This window comes from Mesocricetus auratus, unplaced genomic scaffold, assembly GCF_017639785.1.
Source record: "Mesocricetus auratus isolate SY011 unplaced genomic scaffold, BCM_Maur_2.0 Super-Scaffold_100714, whole genome shotgun sequence".
NCBI classification, from domain to species: domain Eukaryota; kingdom Metazoa; phylum Chordata; class Mammalia; order Rodentia; family Cricetidae; genus Mesocricetus; species Mesocricetus auratus.
The window spans coordinates 1,562,272-1,580,972 of NW_024429270.1; the positions used below are offsets into that span (position 1 = coordinate 1,562,272).

At 38.7% G+C, this 18,701-nt stretch overlaps 1 protein-coding gene across 5 annotated transcripts in view; it reads right to left on the minus strand.

The window, feature by feature from the left end:
• Cnot1 (CCR4-NOT transcription complex subunit 1) overlaps positions 1–18,701 on the minus strand; it is an 82,685-nt gene that overhangs the window by 37,382 nt on the left and 26,602 nt on the right. For 4 of the 5 annotated variants that reach the window (XM_040740797.1, XM_040740795.1, XM_040740796.1 and 1 more), the window contains exons 3-17: positions 18,563–18,670; positions 17,763–17,861; positions 17,045–17,113; positions 16,904–16,958; positions 15,401–15,604; positions 14,137–14,305; positions 12,661–12,787; positions 12,410–12,520; positions 7,140–7,310; positions 6,633–6,760; positions 4,836–5,076; positions 3,455–3,574; positions 2,581–2,703; positions 2,174–2,325; positions 82–232 (exon numbers count right to left, since the gene is read on the minus strand). In XM_040740797.1, coding sequence (XP_040596731.1) covers positions 82–232; positions 2,174–2,325; positions 2,581–2,703; positions 3,455–3,574; positions 4,836–5,076; positions 6,633–6,760; positions 7,140–7,310; positions 12,410–12,520; positions 12,661–12,787; positions 14,137–14,305; positions 15,401–15,604; positions 16,904–16,958; positions 17,045–17,113; positions 17,763–17,861; positions 18,563–18,670 — 2,028 coding nt within the window. The remainder of the gene's footprint in view (positions 1–81; positions 233–2,173; positions 2,326–2,580; positions 2,704–3,454; positions 3,575–4,835; positions 5,077–6,632; positions 6,761–7,139; positions 7,311–12,409; positions 12,521–12,660; positions 12,788–14,136; positions 14,306–15,400; positions 15,605–16,903; positions 16,959–17,044; positions 17,114–17,762; positions 17,862–18,562; positions 18,671–18,701) is intronic. The other variant, XM_040740798.1, reaches the window with a different exon arrangement.

Genomic DNA, 18,701 nt, shown 5'->3' on the forward strand with positions numbered 1-18,701 from the left:
TTACTGAAGATGCAGAGGAGGCTTGATCTATTCTGAATCTACGAACAAATGGAGATAATAACTGTAGTAGCATTTCATTACCTGAACAGGAGAAATGGCATCTAAGCTGCTAGCACTAGGAGGGCGACCTTTTGGCATAACTCCAGGGGGTGGCTGTCTGGCCTTATTCATTACATTACTGCAGTTGGCTACCATGGTGAGGATGGTCTCTGATAACTCCTGAGAAACACTCCTACAAGGAAAAGGAAAATGAAATACGCTTGCTATTGACCAGAATACCTAAAGGCATCAATATGATCATCTAATAAGATATTCATTCTGGAGCACATGGATACAATTATATCTCAGCCCTTGCCTCTGCGATTTACCACAGCACTTTCTGAACAGTAGATTATCTTCAAAACTTACGGAAAAAAATCGTACTTAAACAAAGACATGTTGTACTAGTGGCATTAAGGAATCGGGGCAACACACAAAGCAGAACATGCCTATAATCTCGCAGCCAGGAGGCTCAAACAGAAATACTGCTTATCTCCGGGAGTTTATGACTAGCCCAGCTAGTAAGATCCTATTTCTTAAAAATGACAATAGTAATAAACACCTATACTCAGAAAACTTTGGAAAGCACTTATGACTTCTATGAAGTCAACAGTAGTGGACAAATGCAGCAAAACTACAAAAAAGGAATTGACATATAAAATCTCCCAATTAAATACTAGTGAATGACTCAACATCATACTGAAAATATGTAAGTACATATGAGATCACATACCAAGAGAATAAAAAACAATTCACACAGCCTTACCAAATAGCACAAAGGACTTTGACAAAACCCTTTCATAATAACCATCACATAAACTGGGCTAACAACTGTTAATCCCCAGACTAGGAAGCCGGGGCAAGAAGGTTGTTTGAGTGGTTAGAGGTCAGCCCTGTGAACATGAGTTCTAGGCCAACCTGTGCAACACAGTGAGCCTTATCATCCAGAAGACAGAGGAATTCAACCTGAAAAAGGAAACCTATGACAACCCACAGGTATCAACATAGTAAAGCACATAAACCTTTGCCCTGAGTCTGGAAGAGGACAATGAGGCATTTCCATCATGTAAGACAAGAGCAACAATGTTCACAGGGGCCAGTGAGGTGGCACCTGCTGCCAAGCCTAATGACTGGAACCTGCATGGTGGCAGGAAGAACTGGCTCCCGAAAGCTGTCCTCTGACCTTCACCCCTTTGCTCTCAAGTCCACTTATACAGAGATGTATACACACACAATACATTTTGATAATTGCTTTAATCAGCAAAGGACATGTTTTGTATACCAAAAATACCATAAAACAAAATAGTCAAAGAACTAAAATACAAAGACATCCCAGTTCATGGACTGGAAGTCTTAATTTTATTAGGATGACAATTTTCTATGAACCTACTTTCTACAAAATCTTATCTTATACATTACTTCTGGATAAATCTCAACTATTTGCTTGAAAACAGGCCTGTAAGGCCTAACTATGAGTTGAAGATGAAACACTCTCATTGTGATCCCAGAGCTGCTTTGCAATCTGCAGAAATGTACCAAGTGACCTTGAAAGTCATACAGAAATTCAAGGAACTTCAAAAAGAAAATTCGAAGTCCTTTAATAGCTTTTAATTAAGACAGTATGACACAGCAATAAGGAGTCAAAATATGTATTTCAAGACAGAATCAAAGCCCATAAATAAACCCATACAGCATGACCTTTTTGAGAACACAAACCAAAGAAATTATATTTTCATTTAGCAGTGGTGCTAAGACACACTGCTAATGTTATAGTGACTTGTGACTAAAAACCAACAGATTTCCTCTTCCTTTATTCATTCCTCTTCACCCCTACTTGTTTCCAGACAATGTCTATTTTCCTTGGGGACCTGACCTCAGCACCCCAGTGTCATTCCTTCAAATCTTACTTTCTCCAAATCAACAGTCACTAAACATAGTTTTTTGATTGGTTGGATTGGTTTTTACAGGCAGGGTCTTTCCACAAAGCATTGGCAGGTCAGGAATTCAATCATGAAGAATATGCTGGCCTCAAACCCATGATAATTCACCATCTACCTACTGAGTGTTGGAGTTATGGTCATGTACCATCATCCCAAGTCTGGCCCAATAAAGTCATTTCCAAGTACATTCTTACCCTGCACAAGCCTGCAGACAAGCCAACATTGTTGCTAGAGTTTCAGCAGGAAGTTGAGCACTCTTCGGCTGATCTTTCTCTGGGGCAAGTCCACCCAAAATAGAAGGGCATCTTCTCTTTAAAAAAGTCATGCATGCTTGTATAAAAGGCTCCTTTAAGAAAAGAAAGAAAAGGCCTTAGTGTACATTACATTTTTCTTAAATGCTTTCAAATCAAAGAACTAAACAATGTAACTACCATCTACAATAACCAATAGTAAAATGTGATTTTACATGTCATTATAAAGGGGGCTTCTTGGGATACGGATGTGGCTCAGAGGTAAAGCAATGGTGTAGCATTCCTTTTTTTCTTTAGACATTTTAGCCACCAAATTTTTAAAGAATGAGCAATTCCTGCTTACTGCTTACCCCATGTTCTCTTATTTTATCTGTTAGCCACTTGTCAAGTTTGAGGTATTCACGCCGTGAAGCAAGTGCAGCAAGGTCAATAACAAAGGCAAATGGAGTGCCATTTAGCAGCATTGACAAGGCCTAAAGCAGAACATTTACAAAGTCAGGTAATAACTATTTCTTTGTACTATTTTCTACTTCCTGTTTGTAGCATACAAGTCAATTAACAAAAAAAAATCTATTTCCTTTGTTGGTTTTTTTTTTTTTAAGGAAGTACTCTATTTAGAATTAAGGCCCCATTTTAAAGGTCAACACATGACAGTCTTCATATATAACTACTTGGCTTTTTTTCAATTAAAGGTATCAAGAACAAAGCAAGAGTATAACTAATGACCCTTTCCCATTTTTTTTAGCATCTACATGCAAGTTTAACATAACCTAAACAGAGTTACATCACTGATATTAACATGGTGATAAATGACACTTAGTAACAGAAGATTGTAACAAATTTTCTAGAGTTGAAATTAACCTACTTTCTACAAAATTATACCTCCATATTACTAATGACTAAAGCTCATTCATCACTTTTTTAAAAAATAGTCTTGTAAGGCTGTTTACACAGCTTTGTGGCAGTTTGCCTACCAAGTCTAAGTCCCTGATATTCAATTGTGAATACCACTAAAACAATCAATCAAACAAACCAGTCTTTATCTGAGTCAGACCAATCAAAACTAAATGTTATGTTTACCATTCTGTTACCTTTCAATGCACAAAGCAAAATTCTAAATCTTAAACAAGCTAGTTACATGTAAAATATTCCTACTACATGTATATTACATTAAGATGTACTAATCATTAGTAAACCGCTGTTGCTGTATTTCTCTAAAATCACCTTCAAGTCCTGGGCCACGTCAAGTATTCGAGACAATTTGGCCTGATCATATTGTTCTCCTCTCATGTACCATTCTGCCATTGCATGCATTATAAGTTGGCGAATTGATGGCGACTGTCCCTAAGAAAAAGGGGAGGTGGGAAGGTTAAATGGCAACCCTGCCAGCTATTTGATAAATATTATTACATATGCCTAGCAAATTTTCCATGTACTGCTTTTAAAAAAGAAGTATCAGTACAGAGACTAATAAGCTCAAGGTCAATAAGTATGTAATTATGGTAACAATCTTTACATCATCCCAAACCTAGTCAAGTACTCCAAAAACTGTTTTGCTATGAGCATGGAAATCTTGTTATTTTCAAACATGAAGTCTCAAACATAATAACCAAATGCACGGATGTGTGCCTATAATATCATCATGCAGTGTGTTAAGAGTTTTTGACTACTATAAGTGTTTGTATTTGATACATCAAGAGACCCTGCAATAAAAAAAACTCAAAACACACCACCATCAACAAAAATTCTAAGGAAGGCTAACTTGGCATAGTAGTACACTCCTGAAATCTTAGCACTCAAGCGTTCCCAGCCAGGCAAACATTCTCATTCTCTCATTCAATAAAAAATACCATTTCAAGCTATCTTTGGGATGGGGAATACAGCTGACCTGATAGAGTGCTTCCTTAGCACACTCAAAAGCCCTGGGTTTAATCCTCAACACCACAGTAACCCAGGAATCCTAAACTGAAAGTTATCTTACTACGTAGTGGTTTCCAGTCTAGTCTGGAATACACATGACTCTTTACCCCAAAACAAAATAAAGATTCATTTGTGAATTTCCTAATTTATTGCAGAAAGCAACATCAAGACCTTTTGCTTTCATAGTAACTATGTAAGCTCTTCATTAATGTCAAAATGTGTCACAGCAAGTAGCAATTTTTAGGGATGCTGAATATTAATCTAGCATCCTTGCTCTCCAGTACTTTTTATAGAATTGACTATAGGATTCTAAAAGATAAAATCTGCTTGATGACAATAAATTGGTCTTTAGAAGAGAGACTTTTTAAAAGTGTGATACTTATCTTGTATATCTTGTATGATACTTAGATTTATTTAGCCTATGAAGGATTTGCCTGCAGGCGTGTCTTGTGCATCATGTGCAATGACTGGTGACACTCAAGTCCAGGAGGACTTTTGGCTCCCCTAGAACTGGAGTCACACATGGCTGTGAGCATCCATGTGGGTGCTGGGAACTGAACCCAGGGCCTCTAAGAGCAGCGAGCAATCTTTAACTGCTGAACTACCACTCCAGCCTTAAAACACTGAGGTTTTAAAGATGCCAATAAATGCAATGGAAAACTGATAAGCAAATTAGTTGTCTTACCTGTCCATGCCATGCATAGTGCAAAATAATGGCAGAGTTAGGATGGTTTCCAAGGAAAATTGGCATCAAAGTAGAGATGAGTTCATGGCGTAAGGTGTGCCAGGAGGTGTTGATTTGTAGTAAGGCCAATACCAACATGTCAGGACAGTGTTTGATAGGGAAGCTGAAGAGTTGTTTCACTTGCTCATACTGCCCAACCTCAGCAAGCCTCAGCAGAGACTCAATCAAATCCAAGCTTTTCCTAACAAGAATGAAGAAAGATGCTTGATCACTGAAATTAACAATATAAAAAACTGCTTTCTTCCTTGGACACTGGACACTGAAAGAAACCATGTCCTTATAAGCACTTTACCATTGAGCTATATCCCTATCCTTCAAATTCACCCCAAATTAAGTAATACCAGCTACAGAATAAAATTACATAAATCACATTCCTACCATACCTTGTTTTTTGAGACATGGTTTCTCTATGCAACAGCCCTAGCTGTCCTGGAATTAGCTCTCTAGTCCAGGCTGGCCTTGAACTCAGAGATCCATCACCTGCCTCTGCCTCCACCACCACCACCACTTGACAGGAATAAACATTCTTACATGTCTGGTATAGTTTTAAAACACTACCCATAGGCTTCTGAGGTTATACACAGCAAGGCAAGAAAGCACTTCCTTAAAAGTTGTAAAGCCCCTCATTTCATGAGCATTGTGTGTTGGAGGGGTACCTGCTGCCAGGACTATAGATTAATTTATGTACTTTAAAAAGAAATTCAAAGCAGCCATCAACTCATTTGCATAATAACAGAAATAGTAAAAAATTCGAAATATACATATTAATAAGATAATTTTTACGATAAAATGTGTATCAAAATATATAGCCTTAACACTATGGCAATGCAAAGTTTTCAGTCACTGTCTTCTAATGCAGTGTACATGTGAAGTGCATAACACTAATTAGTTAGAGTTTGGTTGACTCACCGGGTGGGGCACACCTTTAATCCCAGCACCTGGGAGGCAGAGGCAGGCAGATCTCTGTGAGTCCGAGGCCACCTGGTCTACAGAGCGAGTTCCAGAATACCCTCCAATACAGCATAGAGAAACCCTGTCTCTAAAAACAAAACAAAAAAATCTGGCTGACTTAAATCATATCTAAAAATCTAACTGTACGTTTAGTCCTTGAAGAAAAGGATAAGGGCATACTATGAAAGTGTCTAGAAGACAAATGATGTATACAACTAAAGTGTTTGGCATGTGGCTTCATTCTGTCCCAGAAATGCTAAGACACTTAAGTCAACTAGGATTAACTGTAAAAAGTACCTAAATATCACAACTCACAAAAATAAAAATTTCACTAGAGACAATGTAACTAAAAGAATTTTTATTCATCAACATCCCTTCTAAAAACCTTTATTAAATCACCTCATTAAAAATAAAATTTCAGAGCTGGAGAGATGGCTCAGTGGTTAAGAGTACTGACTGTTCTTCCAGAGGTCCTAAGTTCAATTCCCAGCAACCACATGGGGGCTCACTCCTTGAATGAGATCTGGTGCCCTCTGCTGGCATGCAGGCAGAAGACTGTATACACAATAAATAAATAAATGAATAAAATTTAAGGATTTTAAAAATGTACTAGTTGGTCTTCCAGAGGTCCTGAGCTTAATTCCCAGCAACCACATGGTGGCTCACAACCATCTACAGTAAGTCTGTTGCCCTCCTTTTGCATGTAGGCAGAAGACTATATGCATAATAAATAAAAATAAAATTTCCTTTAAATATATTAACACTGTTACTTGCAGGAATATTTACCATGTGGCAATTTCTCGATTGTCATCCTCCGGTGGTGCTTTCAAAATGTCCGTGGCAACAGTATGACAGGGGTAGTCAGCAAAACAGAAGACTTCTGGGTTTATAAGGGAATGCTGAATGAAGGAGAGCTGCAACAGAAAGACAAAGTCTGTATTGCCATCAAGGACTAGGAATGCTTAAAAATATGAACCACTTTCATGAGGCTCTCAGGGTTGTTAGATAATTGCCCTTAAAAAAAAAAAAGAACTATTTGCCCTTTGAAGACCAGGTAATTCAGAAGATAGAAAGGGACAATAAAATTGTCTTATAAACATAATCAAATTGGAAGAGCTTAACTGCTGCACCTCAAAGAACTAAAACTGAAAATATAAATATAAACCTGATGGCAAGCAAACCAGTTTCCTGAGCTATGCAAAATAAGTATAATATTGCAATCAATGGGTAAACTGGCCTAACAAAAGAAGTCATCATTATTTCTTCACTCTATAACTGAAGCATCATTCTTACCTGGCCTTCTGCATGTTTCCAAGGCCTATATATAAAATCCACTGGAAACACTTCCATGCCCAGGCCCCTCTGAATACCATAAACCACATTGTGAAGTCCTTTGCTGTCACGAATTTGAAATCCAGGATGGTCCAATTCATAAGTTACTTCCTTGAAATTCAAACTCGGGTTCTAAAAAAATGAAAACATTTCAAAGTTAAAGGAAAAAATATGGAGCAAATACTGATGCTTTGGCCAAATCAAAAAGTCTGAAATTGATAGTACTCTATCTAACCTACCCATCAATATCAAAGATTTTTAGCAGTTTCAAAGGAGGGGTGGTTGAGACAGAGTTTCTCTGTAGCATTGGAGGCTGTCCTGGCACCAACTCTTATAGACCAGTCTGGCCTGGAACTCACAGACATCCACCTGCCTCTGCCTCCGAGTGCTGGGATTAAAGACATGTGCCACCACCACCCGGCTCAAAAAGCTTCTTATAAGGTTTTTTTCATTGTTTCACTTTTCCCAGACCAGGTCTTACTTTATAAAAATTTCAGTCCCGGGCAGCTTAGAACTCATTGTGTAGACGTAGACCAGCCTGGCTTTGAACTCAAGAGAGGTCAGCCTGAAGTGTTGGGACTAAAGGTGTGTGCCACCACACCCAGTTTCTTAAAAGGTCTGGATGAATGGACATCAAAACACAGGTTTTCAGTAACACTGTAACATTAAAGATTCATTATCGCCAGGCGCTGGTGGCGCACGCCTTTAATCCCGGCACTCGGGAGGCAGAGGCAGGCAGATCTCTGTGAGTTCGAGGCCAGCCAGGTCTACAAAGTGAGTTCCAGGACAGCCTCCAAAGCCACAGAGAAACCCTGTCTCGAAAAACCAAAAAGAAAGAAAGAAAGAAAGAAAGAAAGAAAGAAAGAAAGAAAGAAAGAAAGAAAGAAAGATTCATTATCTATTTCTAAACTAAACTAAAATGAAAAAGAAGTAAAACACCAGAGACATATTTCTGGTTAAGGCTGCCAATTTCTCAAGAATAGACATCCTGAAAGTATATAGCACTGAATTATATATGTATTTAAATTCAGTATTATCACAAGTCTACATGAATGGAAATGAACAATATTAAAAATTAGCTGAGTATGGAAACACATTTTTACAATTTCAGGCCTCAGTAGGCCCACCCGGGAAGATCATGAATTCCTACTCAGTCTGTGCTACACAGTCAGATCCTGTCTCAAAATAATACCCCTTAGTAAAGTCAAAGCTATCATGCACTGAAAATTTGTGAAGCTGAAGATTGAATCTAGGGCCTCCTTCATGCTAGGATATACTCTATCACTGAATTATATCACCAGTCCTATTAAAGATCTTTTGAAATTAAAAAAAAAGATTTCCTTTTAAGGTTTATTTTTATTTTCTGTATATTTTGCTTGCATGTATGTGTATCTACTATGTTTATGTACCATGTGTATGCCTAGTTCTCATCAAGGTCAGAAGAAGGCATCAAATACTCTTGAATTGGAATTACAGACAGTTGTAAGCCATCCATCATGAGAGTGCTGGGAACCAAATGTAGGTCCTCTGAAAGAGCAAGTGCTCTTAACCTCTAAGCCATTTCTCCAACTACTCTTTAAAATAAAAAGAGCCTACATCTATGCCTTTTAAGAAGTCTTAACAAGCCAGGTATGGTAGTGTTTGTCTGTATAATCCGAACACTCTGAAGGCAGAGGCCATCTCTGTAAATTCTAGACAAGCCTGGTCTTCATATGAAGTTACAGGCTAGCCAGTACTATACACAAACAAACCCCATCTTTTAATAAAAAGGAAAACAACAAAAACAAAAATCTAATAACAATAACATACACTTTATAACCTGGGCCTTTGCAAATAATTTTTCAGTCCCTTGAGCTCCATTAGTTTCTGCAGTGCTAGGGATCCAACCAGGAGCCTTGCTTCTCTTACACAAGTGCTCTACAGATAACCTATACACACAGCCCTACTTTTTTTTAACACTGCAATTTTACTATGTTTAGGTAAACAAATACATAACATTGTATTACAACTATCTACAATACTCAGTACAGTACTGCACAGGTTAGGAGGGGTTAAGAGGACAAGTATTCAGTAGTACACTATTCCTCCTAGACTTTTGTTGGTACATAGTATTCTGACTGCACAGTGACAAAATTACCTAATAAAATAGTTCTCAGAATGATACCCTTTGTTAAGCAACACAGCTGTACTATTAAGAAATTGTAACAAAGACTCAAGTAGGAGGAAGTCAAGTTCCATGGGCAAAGTAACAGTTTTCAAAAAATAAAAAGAAGCAACAAAAAAATATCTAGACCATGTCAGACTCTATCACAAAAACAAAGAAAGAAACAAGTGACAAAAAAATATACAAAACCCCAGAAAAAACTAGAGCAGTGGTTCTTAACCTGGGGTTGCTACCCCTGGGGAGTCAAGAGGCCTTTTCACCAGGGTCGCTTAAGACCATCAGAAAGCATAGGTATTTACATTATAGCACAATTATACTTTTATGAAGTAGTACTGAAAATAACTTTATGGTTGGGTGTCACCACAACATGAGGAACTATATTAAAGGGTCACAGCTCTAGTTAGGTTGAAAACAGTTAGACTGAGGAGATATCTAGTTCCAGGTGAAATTTGGTGAGTTATTCCAAGAACCCATGTTTGAAAAAGCAACAAAGTTAGGAATGACTATAATCCCAGCACTTCAGAGACAAAGGCAGTTGCACCCTGTCTCAAATAAACAAATGACACAATCTGTAACACAATCTGTAACCTCAGTGCTGAGAAAACAGTCCCTAGAGGTCAGTGACCAGGTGACCTTAGGCAAGTTGATGAGCTCCAGGTAAAATTAGAGACCATCTCAAAAAAGTATGGTGAAAGGCTAGGAAAATGGCTCAAGAGGTAAGATGTGCATTTATGTATTGCTGAGCAATACATAAATGGCTCAAGAGGTAAGGCACTTGGTATATTAATGACTTGAGTTTGAACCTCCAGAACCAACGATGTTACAATGTGGGTGACCCTGGAATCCCAGTGCCCTTCCAGCAAAATGAGGGGCACACCTACAAAATCCCTGTAAGTCTGAGAAGGGTTTGATCCCTGAAGCTATTAGAAAATAGAGTAAAACCAATTTCTGTTAATAGTGAAGTTATGAGAGAACACAAGGATTTTCTGCAACTAGGTCTTCATAGTAAGTTGTAAACCGGAAAACTAAAAATGAGAACTAGGATAAATACCTCAATGCCTGGTAAGAGTTATGAGGAGGGTATAACAGCTTTGGCAGAATGTCTAACATGTACTGAGTCTTAGACTCAATTCCTACCAAGGTTGGTGGTACATGTCTGTGGTCCCAGCACCCAGGAGGTAGAAGATTCAAGTTGAAGGCCATACTACGTGCTACATAGCTCCAGGACAAAGGATTGGTGGCTTGTCTTTTCTACTGTGCAAGAGACTGAACATAGCTTTCAGCATGCTAGGTAAGTACCTCTGAGTCACATTGCTAACTTCATTTAACTCACTCTAAAAACTATTACTGTCTGTTCAGTTTTTCAGGACAGTTTGTGATATAGCCTGGCTGGCCTGGAATTTGTTATGCAGAGCAGAGGGTTTCCACCTGTATAATATTCCTGCCTTTGCCTCATAGGCATGCATCACCACTCCAACCAATGATAAACAATTTTTTAAATTATTATTTCATTGGTGTTTTGCCTGTATATAGTCTATGTAAGGGTGTCGATTCCTCTGGAGCTGAAGTCAGACAGTTCTGCACTGTCATGTGGTTGCTGGGAATTGAACCCCAAATCCTCTGGAAGAACAGCCAGTACTCACAACTGCTAAGGCTTATCTCCAGTCCTATAATTCTTGTATTTCATTCTCTGATCTTATCAAGTAATATACTACATCTGAATTTACTATTTTCCTGCTGCATAAATATCGTAAATCCCTCCAATTTGTCCTTTAGGTTTTAATTAAGCACTTCCTTATTTCATTCAGGTGTGTTTTTGTTTTTACATAAAGGGCCAATTAGTCTCTGAATAATCAGAAAATAAAAAAATACCAATGTATAACAATTTTTGGTGCACATATAAAAAATTCATTCTTGCCTTTTCAATATTTTATCAGCTATTACTTTACAACCATTTAGCCCATCCTAGAACCTGACCAAAGTCTACACTTAAAAATTCACCATTTTTCCAAGCAGTGGTGCACAAGTCTTTAATCCCAGCACTTGGGAGGTAGAGACAGATGGGATCTCTGTGCGTTCAAGGTCAGCATAGTTTACAAATCAGTTCCAGGACAGTCAAAGCTGTAACACAGAGAAACCCTGTCTCAAAAATACCCAGAAACCAATTCACCATTTTAGCTCAGGAATGTAAAATAGGAAGGACAGCCATGGCTTCCTTGTGCCAGCCTCAAGAACACGGAGTCCAATGATAAGGGACTTCTGTATATGTTTCTCTTATTGGATGATGAATAAAACACTGATTGACCAGTAACCAAGCAGGAAGTATAGGCAGGGCTACCACACCAGGAGAATGCAGGGTAGAGGAAAAAGAGAAGTCACCAGAGCAGATGCCATGTAGCTGCTGAGGGAGCAAGATTCTCTGGTAGGATAAGACCACGTGGAGATACTTTAATAGAAATGCGTTGATAATTAAGAGAGCTAACCAGTAAGAAGCCTAAATTATTAGCCTAACAGTTTAATAATTAATATGTCTCAGTGTGTTTATTTGGGGCTCAATAGCCCTGGGACCAGTCAGATTAGAAACTGTGTCTACAGTCTAATACCTCGCACCTCCAAAAAAGCTGGGCATGGTGGCATGCATCCAAAATCAATGGATGGATGGGAGATGGAGACAACACAACAGATGGATCTGTGGAGGTCACTAGCCAGAAACAACCTAGCAGAATCAATGAACCTTATATTCAGTAAGATACTGGTTCAAAAATAAGATGAAAACTGGCAGAGAAGGAGGCATCCACAGGCCACCTAGGGCCTCTACATACATCCATATACACACAACTGGAAATTGACAGTTCCTAATGGAGGGATGGGAGGCTTGAATTTGATTATGTACTATTTAATGTACATAATTACTATAAATGCTTCATTTTTTGAACCAATAAAGTTGAGATATTACAAAACACTGTTGTTCTTCTTCAGGTGACCATAGAACTTATAAAAGAAACAATAACAAAACTCTCCTGAGGACATGTAATTATGAATCCAAGCCCTAATCACACGTACTCACCAGTTCTTTAAGAACATCAATCAAAACCTCTACATTCCATGTGTGTGCCTGTGCGCCCTCACTTTTATCTTTTCCATCACTCCAGATTCCACTGCCAGGAGCAGAGATGCTCTGTAAAAGTAAAACTACAATTAAGCAAATCCATCTAATGTTTTCATCTCATCTTTAGATCAATCAATCATACTGCAATTTAATAAACAGAAGAGGACAGAATTTGAAGTCTTTTGGCATAACAATTAAAGTCAACAAACCTGTAATGGAATACCATCCGTTAATCCTGAATGAGTCCGAGCCATCATTCCCAAAACCCTGGCAACCTGGGCAGCTGTGACCTCCCGAACACCAAACTGCATGATTATATTTCGACATTCTTCAACACTGAAACAAAAATATTACTTTAAAAATATGCTAACTTCCAACATCATAGTCCAAGACTAAAAAGGGCTACTAATAAATGAGCTGTGGTGTGAAACCCTTAACACAGGGACATTGATGTGTTGCTTTGATGCAACTAGAAACATAAAAATCACTAGCTTAAGAAAGGGCAAGTGTGGGCTGGAGAGATGGCTCAGTGGTTAAGAGAACTGACTGCTCTTCCAGAGGTCCTGAGTTCAATTCCCAGCAACCACATGGTGGCTCACAACCATCTGTAATGAGATGTGGTGCCCTCTTCTGTCATGCAAGGATACATGCAGGCAGAACACTGTAACACAATAAATAAATAAATCTTTAATAAAAGAAAAAGAAAGGGCATGTGGTGGTGCACGCTTTTAATCCCAGCACTCGGGAGGCAGAAGCAAGCTGATCTCTGAGAGTTTGAGGCCAGCCTAGTCTACAAAGTTCCTGGGCAGCCAGGGCTACACAGAAGAAACCCTGTCTTGAAAAAGCAAAAATAGTATCAATTTTTAGTATGAATCAACTTCATTTTTCTCGAGACAGTGTTTCTCTGTGTACAGTCCTGGCTATTCTGGAACACACTCTAGACCAGGCTGGCCTCAACTCACTGAGATTCACCTGCCTCTGCCCCCCAAGTACTGGGATTAAAAGCATGCAACACCACTGTCTGGCTCAACTTCATTTTTAAAATTTCACTCTGTGCACGCACACACACACACATGCATGTGTGTCATTTGTTCAGGCACCAGGACAACTGGGTAGAATCTGTTCTCTCCTTCCATTAAATGGGCTCCAGAGACTGAGCTCAGGTCATCAAGCTCAGTAACACCTTTACCAGCTGAGCTTCTCATCAGCACCAAAATAGAACTAATTTCACATTCAAAGATTAATCCGAATAGTATTTAGAAAACCTTGAAATGTAGCCAAGCAGTGGTGGTCCCAGCACTGAAAGAGACAGAGGCAGGCAGATCTCTGTGAGTTCAAGACCAGCCTGGTCTACAAAGCTACACAGAGAAACCCTGTCTCCAAAAAAAAAAAAACTTCTATCCTCTTCTAGAAGTTTAATTGAAAATAGCACAGTGAATACATATGCTAAATAAAGTATGACTAGCCTGGCAAATAAACTAAGAACTTGGTTCCTAAATTTTAGAAACTTGTAGGGATGAGAAGTCACAAGTCAAGCTCTAAAATATTTATAGCAGACTCCAACACTAGGGTAAAAGGTTAAAATTCAGAAGCAACAATCCTGATGCACGTAACTATTTTGTGTACTTATTTTCAATAATTATGCTTATTGAAAAGCTACAATTTTGTCATGTCTTCCTACCAACCTTGCACAAAAGCCATAGCCTACTTCTTGCATGAAATCAGCCAGAGAGCTCTCCATCATGGTTTTAGCTACCCCTCCAGAATCAGGCAAGATCCTGTCCATTAGAATGTCCCGTTTTTCAGGGTATAAAAGTGGTGCAAGCACCACAGGACAACGCTCTTGGGGAAAATCTGAAGAAAGAAAAGGAATACAACTGTTATAAACAACTAAAAGACAACAACCTAGAGGCTAAAGAGCCAGCACATTTAGAGTCTGTGTAATATGCCTGAGACCGTGGGTTCAATGCCCAGCAATACATAAATGCACATCTCTTTCTGCTATTGCTTTAAAATTCCTTCAATCCCAATTCTTCTGCAAACTATATTCGAAATCAGTTTAAAGCTGGGTTTAGTCATTCACACCTTTAATCCCAGCACTCAGAAGGTAGATGCAGGTTCATCTCTTACGTGTACTCGAGGACAGCTAGGACTACATAAAAATGAGCCTGTATCAAAAAGTTTAGAGTTTACCCAAGCTAACCCACAATATGACCTCAAACCAACCCTAGAATTTGATCTTTGGGTATCTCAAAACAACTGCTCTACAAGTGTGTTTATCAACTCACACTATATACTAAACTTTTACAGGAAAATCCCCTTATAAGGGACAGAATTCATTACAGGGGAACAGAATGCATTACAACTTTAAAAGCTTCTTATGACTGAAAAAGCTGGTGCTGCTTAAACTACACAAACAACATAGTAAAGAAGAGTCCTACTTCTCTTTTCTGAGGACAAGAGGGTGGGGATTTATTGATCTTGAATTACAATGCAGACTACTGAGGAATAATACAAATATTAAAAGTGGCCAACCTAGCTGGACCTGGTGGCACATGCCTTTAGTCCCAGCACTCAGGAGGCAGAGGCAGGCAAACCTAAGTTCCAGGCCAGCCTGGTCTACAGAGTTCCAGCATAACGAAGGTGACAAACTGAAAACCAAAAACTAAAAAATGTCCAAATGTTCAAATTAAAAGCAGCCTATCCCATAATGCGGTCTCCTTCCCTAAAGTGGAGAAAAGGCAGTAGAGTAATGGTACCAGCATCACGTGATTATACTTACATAACAAAAACATCACAGATGAAATTAGGGTTTTTTAATACTATTATTTTTAAAATATTATAGTCTTTTAAGACTAAAAACAAAGAACAGGAAATCATCTTCACTTACATTTCAACATGCTTTTTTTTTATCATGGTTTGTGACCACTGTGATAGGCTATGACTTACCTCTGCGCAGTGTCTTAAGAAAAGCGTCTATCTGTTCCTGTCCAACTCCAAAGGCTCCCTTCTGCCCAAATAGGAGATGGGAGAGTAGGAGATGTAGGACCTCTATTGCTATATCTTGGAAGCCACCTTCTTGATTTCCACTGACGTCTGCGTCTATGTAAGAGCGCAGAAGATCTGGAAGCTTCTGTTTGATAAACTGGGCAGCTAAAAGTCAAATAAATCAAGTTATTTTTATACCATAATAGGTTAAAAAATTCCAGTGTTCACCCTTTGTATTTACTGCCATGTGTTTTTACCTCTCTCATGCTTTCACATAGCTCTGTCTGAGAGGTACATTCAAACAGTGGCTGATAAAAGGAAGAACATTTTTACAAGATAAAAGGTTCTGGCCCAGGCATGGCAGTATAGTCTTTAATCCCAGCACTTAGGAGGCAGAGGCAGGCAGATCTCTGTAAATTTGAGGCTAGCCTAGTGTACACAATGAGTTCTCGGACAGCCACGGCTATTAAACAGAAAAACCTTGTCTCAAAAACAAACAAGCCTGGGGGTTGGTGGCGAATGCCTTTAATCCCAGCACTTGGGAGGCAGAGGTAGGCGGATCTCTGTGAATTTGAGGACAACCTGGTCTATCTACAAGAGCTAGTTCCAGAACAGCCTCCAAAGCCACAGAGAAACCCTGTCTCAAAAACCAAAAGCACAAACAAACAAACAACTCGATAAAAAGCCTCTGAAATCAGTTATACAATAACGCAAATGCAACTAACACCATAGAATTATATGTTAAAAAACCAGGGCTAGAGCAGGGTATGATGGTATATGCCTTCAATCCCAGCACTCATGAGGCAGAGACAGGTGGATCTCTTGAGTTTTGAGGCCAGCCTGGCTTACATTGGGAGGTACACCAGCCAGAGCTCCAGACATCATAGCCCATACCTGCAATCTAAACACTTAGAAAGCTACCAAGTTTGAGGCCAGCCTAGTACAACTCTGTCTTAAAAACAAAAACAAGAGCTAGCAAGAGAGCGAGAGAGAGCGAGAGAGAGCGAGAGAGAGCGAGAGAGAGCGAGAGAGAGCGAGAGAGAGCGAGAGCGAGAGCGAGAGAGAGAGAGAGAGAGAGAGAGAGAGAGAGAGAGAGAGAGAGAGAGAGAGAGAGAGAGAGAGAGAGAGAGAGAGAGAGAGAGAGAGAGAGAGAGAGAGAGAGAGAGAGAGAGCAGTTAACAGGTTCAGTTCCCACCATGCACATGGCATCTAGTAACTTCTTGCAGAGGATCTGACACTTCTGGCTCTTTAAGCACTAGGTATACACATGATGTACTTACATGTACATAAAACACTCACACATGCTTAAATCAAACTTTAATACAATAAAAACTACTTAAGAATCCAGAAATGTGGTGATTTTGTCTAACATGTCCAAAGCCCTGGATTTGATCCCTAACAACACACACACACATTTAAAAAGCAGTCAAGAAAGAATCTTATATTCAGTATAAAATAACTTACCAAAACCCCTGAGATCTGAGCTAGAAGAATTCAAAAGGGCAAGACCAAAAATTACCTGAAACAAGAAGGGGTTATATTAATAAGCATAAAATGGTTTTTAACTTTCATTTCTACCTAAATCTCTTTTCTCAAAACACTTACCTCTTGTACTTTACTTAACTTGAGAACTTTACTCAGCTGGGCGAATAAATGGGGTGCAGGCTTTAAACTCTGAAACATAAATTTTAAGATTCAATTTTTGGGTTTTATTTTAAACAACAATTTTTCAAATTTTTAATGTATTAGTTCATCCAGTTATGAAACAATATAAGCAATACATTATATTCTAGAGCTGTAAACTAACAAACTTAAACACTGACCCAAATCTGGTTTTAGTATGTTTCCATTACTATCAAGCCATTGCCTTGATTCTCTTATTAAGTTACAAAGGAAGGGAAATCCTTCTAATTAAGCTATGACACTATAAAAACAAAAAAGTACAGGTGTGGTATCACACGCTTTTACTTCCAACACTTCTGAGTCACATGGTCAGGTAGGTGGCCGGCTGGCTGTGAGTTCCAAGCAGTTTGTCTGGTCTATACACTGACTTCTAGGACAGCTAAAACTACCTACATAGAGACCAGGTCTTTAAAGGGCGGAGCAAAGCAAACAAACACCAAAACCACAAAAGTAAAAGTTCGAAGTCATTTTAAATAACTCCATATTAGAGCATACTCAAATCAGGTGTGGTATTTCATGCCTACAATAGCCCAGCACTGAGAAGATTGAGACAGAATAGCCTGAATTACACAGAAAGACCCTGCTTCAAAAATGAAAGGGAGATAGATATTATCACAATTAGAGATAAAATTATACTAACCTTCTGGTAGTGTAATGGATTATCAATGGCATAGGACAATGTCGAGATAAAATTTGGCTTTGTAATCAGCGAGGCACACTCCTGAATCAGAAACTGTGTCTTCATAAAAATAAAAAAGAAATTCTATTAGCATTAACCATCAACTCACATAAATAAAGGAAAAGAGAACCTATGAACATCAGATGATATATAGGTTTACTATCAAAATCAGCTCTTTAGTGCTGGGCAGTGGTGGTGCACATTTTTAATCCTAGCACTCAGGAGACAGAGGCAGGTAATCTCTGGGAGTTCAAAGGCAGCCTGCTCTACAAAGTGAATTTTAGGTCAGCCAGGACTGTTTCACAGAGAAACCCTGCCGTAAAGAAAAAAACAAAACAAAAACCCAGCTCTTTAAAAATCCCATTTAACTATCCAAAACTTATCAGCAACAAGTGTTAAATATCCTTATTAGAGTCCGTTAGTAAGTCACAAACAATATCCTAATTAACTTTGACAAGACTGAACATCAAGTCAAAGAGATCCCATGCACAACATCTGTCTTGTCAAGCAGGCACTCCCTGCCAGTCATGTTTTCTTCATAAGGCAGACCCAACAGCAGCTCAATAATCCTAAATTAGACTGTCTTCAGTATGTAGCCAGGTAGGAAAGTACAGAAAAGAATTCCCAATACCTCTTAGTTTCCCTTGTAAGAGTATGTTCTTGACAATATCTTATACATAGTGTTTATATACTATGCCCTAAACTACAAATTTACAAAGCGATTTGGGATAATAGACATAAACTCTGTAATCTTCAAATACCTGATGGAAATCTTTGCCACTGCTTTTACCATCGCCACTGAAATCCACATGTGAAAATAGACAGCGTAATAAATGCCTGTCTGCCTCAGGACCGTGCCGATTCACAATCTGAAACACAAAAATGCAAGTTTAAAGGAGG